This window comes from Lampetra fluviatilis, chromosome 4, assembly GCF_964198595.1.
Source record: "Lampetra fluviatilis chromosome 4, kcLamFluv1.1, whole genome shotgun sequence".
Classification (NCBI taxonomy): domain Eukaryota; kingdom Metazoa; phylum Chordata; class Hyperoartia; order Petromyzontiformes; family Petromyzontidae; genus Lampetra; species Lampetra fluviatilis.
Genome location: NC_136278.1, coordinates 10,444,324 through 10,459,185, shown reverse-complemented (window position 1 = coordinate 10,459,185; position 14,862 = coordinate 10,444,324). Strand labels below are relative to the sequence as shown.

Here is a 14,862-nt window from a genome sequence, read left to right as displayed (position 1 = left end):
CATTTCGGCAGATGTGTATTAAGTCAACTAAAAATGTAAAAGTGCTTACATGCGCTCAAACAAGTCTGAGGCCCTGAGCTGGTGGTGAGATGTATATGGCAGTGGTCAGTCTATATCTGACAACCACTGTTGACATCCAGCCACGATGTTCAAATTTTATTGACGCTGGGACAATAGGCCGAGTCAGCCTTCAAGCAGGATTTAAACTCGTGTCCTTCCAATTATAAGTGGAACGCCGCAACCACTGCGCCGTTCAGCTCGGCATACGGCACAACCAAGGCTCTCTATGTAAGCGAACTGGGTTGAATTTGTGGGCACTGACAAGGTCGGAGTGCACGGGAGAGCACAGTGTCACCTCGAGGGTAACGTTTCTCAACGGTGGATTTTTTTCCGCGCAGTTTTAATTGACAGGAGTGTGGTCCGCTATTCTCCGTTTGCCGTCAAGTGACGGAGCCAAGGGGTCATTGTCAGATGTGTCCGCGGAGTTCACGGGCGCAAAATGACTGGTCGCATGAATGCATAACCAATGAGTGTCGCTAATGAAAAATAAATAATGAAATACATTTCTCTGCAAAGAATATATTGAAAAGTTAAATGCTTGGCACAGACTTGAGAACTGATTTAAAATAGGAGAGGATTTTAATGTTTTCTTTGGCTCGCACGATTATAATGTTCATTGAATTTTTATGAGTTTGATGCATGAAGTTTGAAAGGAAAGTTGGCAATGAAGCTGCACTTTTGCTGCACGCCCATAGAGAGTCATTATCACCTCCAGATGAATGTATAGGCAGTGTTTCGAGGAGGCACGTTAGTTATTCTCCCCGCATGCGTTCGTTTTCAATTAACTTATCGAAAATGTGCCTTTCCTTTAGCAGGTGTCTTTCCTTGCCTAGATACCATGCCAGTTTATCTGGGCTCAGCTACCTAGACAAGAGGGGAGGGCAGGGGCAGGGCCTTGCCTGTAATTTATTAACGGTCAATACTTGGGCCTTGATGAAGTTCAATGACTCACGAGTAAGCACATATAATGCACAACAGAAGCAGCAACATTGTTGCGTTGTTTAACATGGGATGTTGTGCAACATTTGAACATCGCAACAAAGCTTGGTGCAGGAAAGTTGCACTGATTGACGACTACAACTTTAGACACCCACCTGGACGTACAGCAAATAGACTGCAGAGTACTTATGTGGGTGTGTCTTGATCATACATATGCATGGATTATCTCTGAGAACATAGGTTATCTCTCACGTGCAAACGAGTTTTGTCAAACACCCCAGTCAGGTCCCTCAAGTAATCTTGTGACTCATCTTAATATTTTATCAGGTGAAAAAAAAACCCCACATCAGTATCTTTAATAACACTGCCTTCAAATATGTTTCATCTTAAGGCACTGTTATTGATGAATGTGTTGAGTTTTTATTTGTGCTTGAGCAGCACTGCCAACCCAATATCACCAAATAATTTGCTATACTGGTATCCTCGTCATCTGTCCTTTCTGTTGGCTCAATAGCAAACTAATTTCCGGCGTGTTTTTTTCTTCTTTAGCCAGTATTATTGCATCCCTCAAGTCCAAGTCTTTTTCTTATTAATTATTTTGTAATTGTATATTATAGGTGAAATGTTAAGATCCTGGGTTCGATTTTGCTCTCTGTGTGGAGTTTGTATGTTCTCCCCCTGTTCTACACAAATTTCCTTCGTGGTCTCCGGTTTTATGTCACAGCAAAAAAACAACAACATAATTCATGTATGCATGTATGTATGTCGAAATTCTTTTGCACCATGCGTAGCTAACCGTGCTAACCGGAGGTGCGTTCTAACTAACCGTGCTAATTGGTATTGACCAAAAACATCCCAGTGCTGAAAAATAACCTGCTAATTTACTGAGCTGAGATTACATGCAATAGCAACATCACCCTCCTACTGTGGAAACTTGGCAGGACCCTTCTAAAAAAAGAGTCTTGTGACTCTGGTGAGGCTTTCCATTGTAAAACAAGCGAAGTAATATATTACGTGTAATGTTAATTTCCTGTGATAAAAAAACACACTTGTGTTTTACGAATCCTTATGTTACAATCCCCGACACTTTTTGCTGATGACACATCTTGAATTGTAAGGTTTACAGCACATACAACTCGATTACAGCAAAGACAATGCAAGTGAGAATAGGTTTTCCCCTTTATTATGGCAACAAACCCGGTGTTAAGATGTTAAAACACTAAACTGAAACCTTTTACAAGGAATCATGTCTGCATTAACCACAATACTTGTGGTCAGAATGTAAACAAAAAGCATACTCTGATAATATATGAATTGTCTTTGAAACTGATTGGTCCACACCAGAGACAACTTTCTTTTGAGCCTCGTCTCAAAACGGTGTTAGACCAGAGGACGCCTTTTGTCGTCCTTTGGTCTAACACCGTTTTGAGACTAGGCTGCTGAGAAAGGAGCTGGAGCCGAAAACTGAGATTTTATTTTCGTACGTTTTAATTTGTATTGATGTATCACACAGGAGCTTCTAGAAGAACAATCCTGTCCAGAGGTGAACCGTGTGCTTTGCGATGAACACTACAGAACGATGAAGGTAATGCGAGACGCACACCACACCGGGTTGTTTGGAGAGCTCATGCCGCAGACACACACATCCAACTGAGATCCTGGGCTATACTCCAGACAGCACACCGGTGTGTTGGAGAGCCAAGCCACAACATTTACAACACACCGGTGTGCTGTACTAGTGACGAATTGGCACGTTCTGTTTACGTGACAACCCTTACTAGTTGGCTGTGTCGGGTGGTGGCGGGTTTTAACGACACATATATTTACGCGATCTAACCCAAAAAGCTCTTAGAACTTTTACTTGTGGATTTCCACGAGCCATAAGAGCCGTCTGGAAGTAGAGCTACATTTATCCTATTATCAACATTTATTCATGGATAGCCACACTGCTAAGAGAAATTCCCCTCCACCCCGGCCCATCATCATCATCAACACCACCACCATGTTATCACTCGATATTGCACCTCACCCAAGTAAAAACATCCAAATGGGCCAATGGAATCACATTTGAATAGTGCACTTCACATGGGTAGCACACATGGAACTTATGATCAGAAAACGTTTCCAAGACAACCAATAACATTGTCGACAATAGAGTTGGTAGTAACTGACACACAGGACAAACTCATATGCGGTGACATAATTGTATGCTGAAGATATATTATTGTATACGATTTGTAAAAAAGTGGATCTTTATACTCTCAAATTGTGATGATTTTTCACAGGTAAGAGGTTTAATTGTACATTTCCAAATGTTATTTTTCTACTCATATATTTCAGTGGAGACAATTGAAATAAATGTTTTTTCTCACATAACGAACACTCTGTGTGGCGCCGTAGTTTGGTGGTTGCCAACCTCTGGCTCCACTTGACCACCGTCAACCCTCAGCGAACATTTCGTGAACCACGATGGAGCGTTTTGTGAAAGAGAGATCAGGTTCTGACAAGATTCCTGGAGGCCACTTCCCAGGGCCTTGCAGAAGACCAGTGGTCCGCAGACCAGAGCAGGTTGAGAATCACTGGCATGGAAGGTCATCATGCAGTTGATTAATCGAGTCCTTTACAAGTACAGGAGTAGTTCCCGAGACATCATCTCATGGGACGTTATCTTCCTTGACATCATCTCATTGCTATGTGATGCACTGCCCATTGCGTTGCGCCCCGGAAAGACAGTCCTTCATCTTTGCACATGATGCCAATTGCGGAATTGGATTAAAATTGGGGATTTAAAGAATGTTAAAATAAAAGCCACGGCATGTCATCCGTTAATGCCAAAACGGAAACAAACAGCCTTTTGAAAACCGTTTCCCCTTTGGCTTACAGTCAAGCGATGCTCTGAATCTGGAGCAATGTATTAAGAAGTGCTGAAAGCATAATAATAAAGTAATTCAGTGGCTTAATGTTTTAGGCATTTTTGCATGTCATCTGCTCGTCCATTGAGAAGCAGTTAACAACATGCATTGTGCTAAAGCAGTGAAACACATAGGAGGCTTTCTTGACCAATATCCATAAAAGAGTTTTTTTGGGGTTAGATCGCATAAATATAAATATGTCGTTAAACCTGCCGCCACCCGACACATCCAATTAGTAAGGTTACTAGTTCAGAACACCGGTGTGTTGGAGAGTAAACCCACAGCACTTACAATTCGAGTACGACGTTTCGCTGGTAATTACAACTAGCATCATCAGACAACAGCCATAATTGTGGAAAAATCCTCCTATTTCGGTCTTAAATAGAGAGATTAATGCGATGCTGTCACTTGTAAGCAATCAAGCTCGAAGACCAACACAGCACATTGCTATATTGGCGTTGCTTCTGCTCGGCTGTGGAGTGGAAAGAGTGCAGTTAACGGTGCGGTCTCTTTGAGCGTCGTGCCACTTTTTTTATCTGTGCAAAATTAATTTTGATGTCCTCTTGTAATCGTGTCCCACGCAAGCAATTTGACGATTATCTACATTCATCCGCAAAGTCTTTCCAGCACCTCTTCCTCTGGAGAATCTGTATGCCACCCACCTAGAATAAATAAGTTAAGAAAAATCATTCATGGTTATGTTCTACTTTACGACATGTGTTTGCCCTCAAAAGTATTTCATCAGTGGTAATGAGGCCAACAGGTAGCGAGCTGGCAGTCCAAAGCACATATGCTTATTTGCAAATAAAGCCCTTTTTTCCCTCTGGTTTATGTATCCAAGTATTGGGCAACCCGGTGATCAGTTCGGGCAGTTTTCAGTCGGATAAGTCCCAAATAGCAACGAAAAGTTATTGCTACAGGTTCATTCATATCATATTATAATACGTATTATAATACGATATGAACGAATCTTATCTTTGCAAGAGTTATAGTGCCCTCGTGCTACGGACAGACAGATGGGGCTAATGAATATACGCTTTCAACCTTTATTGGAAATCAATAAAGAGCAACAAAGAAAAACACATCTTCTGCTCCTTCAGTATCAGCTCATGTGAAGAATGGCAGGAATTGTTTTTTTATCAGTATTGGTTAAGTAACTTGGAGGTTCGGAATAGCGCATGGTCAGAAATGTTTGTAGATGTCAATCCATGAGCCCAGGCCCAGTACGTCGCCTGTCGGTACCACCCGAGGTGACATATCTTTCGCGGTTGCAATTTCATAATGTGGCCAATAATCCACTGTTATAAGATAACCATTTGAATGAATTGGATATCAACTCATTCACTCGACAACACATTTGACCACTATTGAGTCGTGACATAGCCAACACCGTGGCTTGTCGCAAAGCATCGACAAGGCTTGAATATTGAAACTCGCTACTCTACGGGACATCTGGCAAAAGCATTACCAAGCTGCAGCGTGTACAAAATTCTCTCGCACGTGTCGTGACGGTTACTGCAAGATCCGACCATGTCCGTCTTGTGCTCACCGAGCTGCATTGGCTTCCACTTGTTCATTGAATCCATTATAAGGTCACACTCATTAAACACAAAGTGCTTGCCACGTATGAATCACAATACCTTGCTGATCTCATCATAAACCATCACGCGAACTCCGGTCGTCCTCGCAGGAGCCTTTGGCTAGCCATCGAACAAAGACAGTCACTGCATCGCGCGCTTTCAGATCTGCTTCTGTGGCCGTCTAGAACGTTCTTCCGTCGGATATTAGGAAGCCACTGGAGCTATGCACTTTTAAATCATCTAGATTGAAAACTCATTTCTTTAGAACTGCTTTTTATGTTAAGTTTGTTGTCCTCCAATTAGCACGGTTGGCTACGTACAGTGCGAAAGAAATTAAACATGCGTACACACATCAAACCAAGCGCTGGTGAGTTGTGGCATCATCAGCACTGGCTGTGATGAACTATTGACCGTCTAGCACATTTATACATATTTTTAAATTAATAACGTCAATGAGAGGTGTAGTACAATTCATGTTGCGAGTTACTGTTATGGAGTTTGCATCACCTGTTTATTGTTTACCCTCGAGGATGCTCATTAAATGCCGATTCCCGATGCTGATATCATGCCGGTGTAGGCAATGCAACGTAGCGACGCACAAATGCAGGATGCAGATGAATATCAAACAGTGAATTTCACTTAATATCAGCACAGTTTTATCTAGTTTGCCCCCCCCCCTAGTGTTGATATTGAAAATCATATCTTTTCCCAGGGTTAGCTGTAATAAAAAAATATTTGTATACAATTTTAGGCAATGATAGTCTACTTATTGCTTTACCCAGGAAACATTATGTTTGTCCTTTCTGTCCAAGGACACTTTCATATGTTTTCACCTAAGCAAGAAAATCCTTAAATTGCAATATGAAACTTAGCACTTACCAGTGGCCAGATCAATTCAGTTTTTTTGGCAAGATTGCCAACAAAACATTTTCAATAAAGCATCATTAATGTAACGTTATGCTACATATCAGTAACATTAAGTGCATTTGTTTGTGTGTGCCTAAGATGTACATCGATATATATATAACCACTTGTTTGACAATTATTTCGTTTTCTTGGTTCTTTCGGTAAAGTCACCTAGAAGGGAAGTAATAAAATAATAAAAATAAAACATAATAAAATAATTCTCACGACGTTTCGGCCACAACGCAAGCAAACGTCGTGGCCGAAACGTCGTGAGAATTATTTTATTATGTTTTATTTTTATTCTTTTATTACTTCCCTTCTACGTGACTTTACCGAAAGAACCAAGAAGATGAATCCCTGCAATCACGAAAGCTTTAAATCGAAATTTTTTCGTTCTTTGGGATCCCCTCAGAACATGAACATTTACAACCTTTTGTCAATCCGCTGCTGGATGAGAGCCTCCCCCAAGCTGTGCAGGTCACGGGGGTTATTGGCGATGCGTCCCCACGTTGGGCAGTGCTGGCTGGTGACGGTAGGGAGCATATAAGTACGGTATAACAGCAACGTTTGCTGTGTAATGTCCTCTACCGTGAACAAAATGAAGGCTCTCTCTGATGGACGGGCTTATCAGCTTGCTTCAGATTGCCTTTATCTTTGCAATAAATAGTTGCATCCACCAAGAACATATATTGTTTGCGATCACCCTGTAGTTTTTCAACGGTTCCTTCAAAAGACGTATCTGTGTGATCGGCCTTAAACACCTGCCGTGTTTTCGCTTTAGACATAGCCACGCTGCGCCGCATGTGCCAAGGTCACATTAGTCAGTGTTAATGGGTTATTGACCTAATTGGTCCGCAGAACCCACAGTTAATGCCTTAAATGGGCCATCGCGGAGTAAATGGCATCTGTCCTGCTGCTGCAAGGTTTGTTTATGCCATTAAGCAGGTAATCATTTGTCACCGATTTAAATGTGCAACGGAGCCTGCTTAACACCCGCGCACATGGGACCTCCAGATTGCAAAGCAATGAGTGGTTTCATATTGGGGAGGCAGCGAGACAGCGCAGTTGCGTGTATGCCAGTATGGACCCGCACTCCTCCCCACCCCCCACTCATCGGCTGGTTGCTTCCACGATAAATTTCACAGCCATTGTGCAATGCTTGCACAAGTAGTATTGGACAGGTTAGAGCAATAGTCTGCATACATCACTGTGAAGCTAATGTAAGTATAGTTCTGCGATGGTTTATTTCTGAATTGGATCTTGTTGATTAATATAGGTCAACGCTTTCCTTACCCTTCCTATCTGTCTCCCGATGAATGCCGCTCTCACACTTCTCTCCGCTTTAACGTGGGGCCTCGGTTAATGTAACATTTTGTACGTGTGACATTAACCTAATATATGGCGCGTCATGAAAACCACGGTGTTATCAACTTAATTGGATTTCATTGTAAATGGGGAGTATTATTTCGCACGAGAGAGATGACCCTTGTTTTTTTGTTGTTTCAAATTCTACTTCAAATGTAACGTTTTGCTTTTAATAATCCTACTTGACTTATCAATGTCACCGGAATGTACCTTTTGATGCGACGACTCTTGGGCACCGATCACAGAGTACACGCATTTGGACCGATTAAAACACACCTGCAAGTTAACACAGGTTTCTGCGTTGCGAGCAAGGGAAGGTTACACACACAGAATGTATCGATATATTTGTGCTAAAATGCTGCTCTTATTACAATTTAGCGACATTTTATAGTAATTGTTTTAGGAGGCTGCATGAATCAACACATGTTGACACGTGTGTGTGTGTGTGTGTTTGTGGATCTGCGTACATGGACATGTGTGTTTGCTTGTGCATGTCTTCTTCTTCGTATGGCTTGGGAATCGGGTATAGCTTGATGTCGAGGCTAGCGATCCATTCAACGGCTTCAGGTGAGGCAGAGTGAATGGTTGTGATGCCACCGAGAATGGATCTCTCAGGGTTAGGAGTTCAGTCATTGCTTCAGAAGTCGCGTGCAACGACTAGTTTTCGAGGTGGGGGGGGGGGGGGCGGATCCGGTTAATGATGGTTTCTATGTATCTGGTGTGGGCTTCCCAGTTGCCCTTCCGCAGGTTCCGCTGTGCTTTTGGCTTTGAGTTTATTGATGGTAATTCGAGGCCGATGTGAATGAAACTTTGGCGATGTTGGGAGTGGGGGAAGATGGGCACAACATATAAGTGGTCGGCCATTGCTGTTGTGGGTCGTGAAATAAAGATCAGGCAAGTAGTTTAAACTAAAACTAAACTATTTACATTTTGCCAGGTAAGGCCCTTCGAGCGATGTAGCTCTTTTCAGACGCGACCTGGCCACAAATGATAGCTCAACGAAGTGGATTGTGGAGATTTATAGCAGCCAAATAATGTAAACGCATGTTTATAAACATGAAAAAACCAGAGAACTCGGAGAAAACTCCACGTGACCACGCGGAGAGAATGCAAACTCCAAATATATAGGCGTCAGGGTTGGGATCGAACCCACGACCGTCCTGTATACCAGGCGAGGTAGTAAACATCTCACCACAGTGGCGCCCCCGCTTGCAATGAGTTGCTACCCGAGGATGTCGGCTCGGCGGCTGGAGTGGTTGGCTAGGTGAGTTTCTCGCACGGTGACGACGCCAACATTCCTGGAAAAAAGTTATACTGCGAGTAGCTTGCGTTTTGCTCGGGATAGACCTTCAACACAGAGTTGGTATATTTTTGTTGCTGGTCCTATGTCTCGGATTTGGTGTCCCTGAGTTAATCCATTTCCCAGTGGGTATCTACTGCGTCGACCGGTAGCCCAAAGGCCGGGGTTTGGTCGCCTTCTTGGCAGCATTAGTTTGCAGGGCTCTCAATTGGGAAAACTTGCCTTAACAGGAGGACCACGTGAAGGTTGCCGTCTCCCTCCTTATGGGTTTGTATCAACCAATAACACCTGAACTGTCTATCTTGTGACCTCCTGCCAGCGAGCCTTCAACATTTCACGTGGCCTCAAAGTGCATCTTGCCTCGCGCAAGTGCTGTGGTGATGTCACCACCACTAAGTGGCGAATGGTGGCTGCTGTTGTTGTTGTCTTTGTCTCTATGTGGGGAGCGGTAGTGTAGCGGTCAGCGCACTGCACTACGAACCCGGCGATCTGAGTTCGATTCCCGCCCAAGGCCAACACCGGTGACGATTATCTTAATCGGTCCCGGGCCTCCCCTAGGTAGACTCAGTCTCAAATGAGTACCTGGTGCAGTGTGTAAACATCGGCCACCCATCCCCTCATCTGCCGTGCCGGCCTTCATAGGTGCTCGCTAACAGCACTTGTCCCAACAGTCTGTTAAGGCTATACGGGGGGTTCTGTGTCTTTGTATAATAGGTGGGCCCCACCATAGTAATGCTTAATTTCCACCCATGGCTCAAGGCGACCACAAACAATGAGCAGCTCTCCCTGCTCGTTTTATCATAAAGAAGATGTAATTGCTCAGCATTTGTAATGCTGCATGTCTTAAAAACCCCATCGACTGACAAAATGGAAAGATTGCGAGTTATATCTCTTTCAGGCATCGACTCAGCCCATTATTCCTTCAAGGTTTGAAAAAAGGAATATCACTGTGTGAGAAATCACAAGTCGTCACTCTACCGAGAAGACAGGTTCTCTCCGGGGGCATGTGGAGTTTCCACTGTTGGCTGCCACGAGAGATTAGCGTCGTCCAGTTGATCATTTGACCAGAGAGAAACACTTTGATTTTGACGTGCGTTTTAACATCGCATATCCGACTCGCTTGGGCCTGAGATATTGAGGCAGATACGTGAAAAAGGTCAAGATATACAAACGACAGTTACTACATCCACAGCAGCTGCAGCACTGGGTGTGGGCGGTTACCGTATTTTCCCGCATATAACCCGCGGGGTATACCACTTTTTACAAACAGAACAAGACCCTGCAGGGTATATGGAGGTGTGGGATATCTGAAATTTGTTTTACACAAAACGGAATTTTTGTGCGTTATATGCGTATGCGGGCTATATGCGGGAAAATACGGTAATTGCCACAGGACGGATATGTGACGGTTAGATATGCGACATTGTGCTGTAACGTATAATAAAACAAGCAAAATGGTGGATAAAGTTCTTGGTTAGTATAACATAAATTCCATGATTAAAGTAATTCACTTTTCTGAACCATTGTAATTCACATGTCTTCCCACCTTTGTGGGGAATGTCTTGAGATGGCCATTCCCTTAAACGATTGATGTATATACATTGCATTGAATTGCTGGGAGGAAGTCACGTTCTGTTTTGAACGTTCAGCTGAGGTGACAAAGTCACAATCCTGGTGAAAAAGTCTTCTCGCAATACGAACGTGTGCCCCCTTTTGTCACTGAATATCTGGTGATAAAAGCGTTTTGCTCACGTAAGTTGTGATTCTTTTAAAATGCACGCAGTGCACACCTTTGAAATGGTATACAAACCTTGAATTCGAGTATTACCCAAAACGTAAACATACGCTATCTTCGTGTTATTCAAATGTGTTTTTTTCTTCTTCCGTGAGCTGAGATTTAAGGATTCCCAACTGCTCGAATGTCGTTCGTTTGTGCGTATTGCACGTCCAGGTGCCATTTCCCCCTGATGTTTACTTGATTATTTATTTTTCGTTGCCTCCTTCGGGTTTTGAGAGAGTGTTTCCGTTCCCTCACCTGTCATCTGGGGCGCCTGCGACTGGCTGCCGTGTGAGCAGTTGCTTTTGAATTGCTCGCAGTCTTTCTTTGAAGAGTGCTTTGTGGACTCGAGGGTTGCCCGCATCGAGGGGTTGTATCCGTTTAAGGCCGCAATCTACAGCTGCTTGTTTAGTAAACATACTTGCAGCTTTTTTAGTTTCAGGTTCTGTTTAGACATTTTGTGTTGTTTTATGTTCACTCTGTGTTTTGACTTAAAACAAACCAACCAACATCGTGCTCACACTCAGTGTTCCTTTGGGTTCATTATGAAGATAATCGAGCCACGCAGCATTATACTCGTTTGCCAAAAATAATAAGAAATTATTAAGTTTACGTGTTCCGCTTGATAATGGGGAACGGCTCTGTCTGCAGTGATGTGAGCGCTAACTGTGGAGATAACTTTTGCCTGTTTATATAAATACACATACATACACATTGGGGGTGTGGTGGTGCAGTGGTTCAGGCACAGCACTATCAGTTTGACTCCTGTCCATGGTGAACTTCAGTGGCGAATGATGTCTGAAATCTAAATCAGCCCCTCCGCCCCCCACCCACACCTCAGCGACTGGCTGTGGGATGCACGGTAAAGTATGGTTAAACAACTCCCATTACTGACAGGTTGTGGGAAGGCCTTCATCCAGCAATGGAGTAACAATGGGCAATGAATTATAATAATTTTTTTGCATTGCATACAAAAATGCACGACTCAAATCTGCAGGGCTGCATTGTGACCAGGAGATGTCAGTACAGAAAGTGGTTTCTAAAACAATAAACAGAAAATGGATTATTGGCCCATGGTTGCATGTTTACTGTGTGCGGGTTTTCTCCGGGTACTCGGTTTTCCTCACACGTACCGTAACACTGCTCGACAAGGAGATGGACAGATATTTCCTTTCATGACAAATCTGAGATACTTTTGAGACTCAGTGTGAGCCCTTCCTAGATAAATAACGAGCTATTACTACACTTATTCCCACAGCTTTTTACCAGCATCTGGGGTGTTGGGGTCAAGACGGCAGAGCGGTGGTTTCACAATGGAATTAGAACCTTGCAGGATGTCAGAACTAAGCCTGATCTAAGGCTTACCAAGGAGCAAGAGGCAGGTGAGTAAACAGACCCAGGAAAACCTTCTATATTACTCTCCATGGATAAAAACAAACACTGCTTCACTGCAGATTATATTTGCAAAACCCAGCCAAAGTATAATTCTTCCAGGAAAACATATATGACTAGGGTCACCGATCCATATTTGAAATTTTGGCTCAATCTTGCCACATCCATTGGTGGTTAAAAATTTTATGTGCTCAACAAAAAAAATATAGCCAATGCTTTACTTTATTTTCCCTTAAGAGTTTAATCTTTAACTCTAGGCTGCACCAAACAACTATTTTATGCCCCAATAATGTGTGGGTGTTTATTGTACAATAGATATATAAAGGGCATGACCAGTGACTTGTGTAATGCATATGTAATTTGGTGAATCTAGAAATGGTCTGCACTTGTGTTCTTGGTCAGTTTAACGTTCTAAAGAAAGTCAGAAGTACATTTGTGTTTCTACTCAAATTATCCCTGGTCGTGGTCTCATCGCTGTTGGCAGTCATTAGGCACTGATGCAAATTCAAAATTCCTCTGGCATAAGCCAGTCTCTCCATTATTTCACCACTTGTTGACATTTGGTGTTAAATAGTAATTGGGATGCATTAATCGGTGTTTAAACACCGACAGGGATGTTATGAACAACAGCAATGTCTAGACATGTTTTTCCGTAATCCAAATCAAATTGCTTTTTGTGTTTCCAGAATTTCCCCAATTTTCTTTTAATGAGAGACTTCGAATCTCAGACCTAATTATGATGGGCTAATCTTGAAGCCTTGTATAATCATGGAATAGTCAAGCAAATTACATAATATGTAGAAGTTTGTGAATTCCTTTCATATCCAAATTAGAATATTACAAATATTTCATTAGATGCAATTATTTTCAAATATTATTTACGTATCGTCTTTATTTTACGAGAACCCAGTGAGATGAAATTATCTTTCGTAATTAAAGTTATAGAATAAGCTATCATCATACTCATTAGCAATGATTTATCCACTGCTTGATGAAGGCCTTCCCAAGCTACTGTCATCTCTCATGGCCCTGTCATATACAAATCCAAACTAGCGCTTGCACACGAACCAATGTCATCGTTTCCTGTTGATGGTGAATGTGTTCTGGCCTGTATCCATTCTTTAGTGTATCTTACCTTTTGTTAGGGGTGGCCCATCACGAAGACTTGATGGAGCCCGTGAGCAGCTATGAAGCCAAGGCTGTGTATGAGCTCATCAAGGACACGTGTTCCTCACGCCTTCCTGACACCATCGTCACACTCACTGGTGGATTTCGCAGGTGAGAAAATCTGATATTGCAAGATTAATGACCGGCGATTGATCACAAAAGGTGCAAAGCAATGCCATAGTTTAAGAGTGTGGCACCCGGGAGCAAGAGGCCGTCTTTGCGCCCATCCCCTTGCTGCTACGGCACCGGCACCGCACCAACATAAGTTTGAGCCATCAGCTGCCACTGCTTTCTTCTTTTTCAACAATTGTACTACTTCTTATAGTGGCGATGCCCATATGTATGTGTAGTGGTGATACGCGCTGGCAGTAGGGATCGTGGGGTAGCGCGTGGTGATTGGCTGTGTGTTGGTGACGCGCGCTGACGGTGAGGGATCGTAGGTCAGCGCGGGGTCATGGGTTATGTGATGGTGATTGGCTGTGTGTTGGTGACGCGCGCTGACAGTGATGGATCGTGTCGCAGCGCGTGGTGATTGGTTATGTGCGCTGACACAAGCTGGAAGAAGGGATCGTGTGGCAGCGCGTGATGATTGGTCGGCTAGGGTGGGTGCTCACATCGCGGTCCGCATAGGCTCCGTCTCCTTGGAGCGGAGGGCTATATAAGGCGGTGCGCGCGGGCGCTCGGGGAGTTGTTGGTGACCAGTGAAGACGGAAGACGGAGGAGGAAGAGATAGGGCCCTGAGACACCTAGTCCCGCTGTCCTTGTAAGGACTGGGGCCCTGTGTGGCTCAGAGGCGGGACCTTGGGACCCGGGGGCCGGACGTCCGTGTGAGGACCGGGCCGCGGGACCCAGTGGTCGTGATCCATACCCAAGCTGGGGTGGGTCTAGAGGTTCCCCCGGATGCTACGGGGCTGGAATGCCCGTGTGTGTGTAGCCGGGTGGAACGTGTAGCGTGAGCTGTAGTAACCACACGTGTCGGGTAGAACGTGTAGCGTGAGCTGTAGTAACCACACGTGTTATTGAGGGAACCCAAGTGTTAATAAAGTGTGCTACCCGTCAAGTGGTCTCCCGCCGTAGTTTACTATACTACATATGTATGTTAAACTTATTTCGCACCATAGGTAGCCAGCTGTGGTAATTGGACGTGCCCATGCTACGATACTTGTTCCATGGTTGAAATCTCATATAAAAGTGTTCCATCTGCCAATAAATTTGGTTATAAATAGGTGCATCCGAGTTTGAGTCCTGCAATAAACGTTAAAATGTGTTTTCTTTTTCATTTTTATGGGAACTCAATGAAGATTGTCTTTTGTGAGGAATGTGCACATTTCTGCTCTTGGATGGTAACAGAGATGATCGCAATCCAATACTGCTGCTCTAAAAGCAGGATGAGACTGCCTCTGATTTCACTTCACTTTACAGGAAGTTAGCAATGATCCTCATGGCGGTTCCTCAGGGTACCAA

General features: G+C 43.7%; 1 protein-coding gene across 4 annotated transcripts in view; it reads left to right on the top strand.

Annotated features, from left to right (window-relative positions):
- The window catches only part of LOC144931558 (DNA-directed DNA/RNA polymerase mu-like), a 111,454-nt gene that overhangs the window by 28,174 nt on the left and 68,418 nt on the right, over window positions 1–14,862 (top strand). For all 4 annotated transcript variants that reach the window (XR_013636578.1, XM_078855530.1, XM_078855529.1 and 1 more), the window contains exons 5-7: window positions 2,513–2,584; window positions 12,098–12,221; window positions 13,377–13,509. Coding sequence is in view for 3 of the 4 variants with exons in the window: in XM_078855530.1 (XP_078711656.1) it covers window positions 2,513–2,584; window positions 12,098–12,221; window positions 13,377–13,509 (329 nt within the window). In the remaining variant the exon portion in view is untranslated. The remainder of the gene's footprint in view (window positions 1–2,512; window positions 2,585–12,097; window positions 12,222–13,376; window positions 13,510–14,862) is intronic.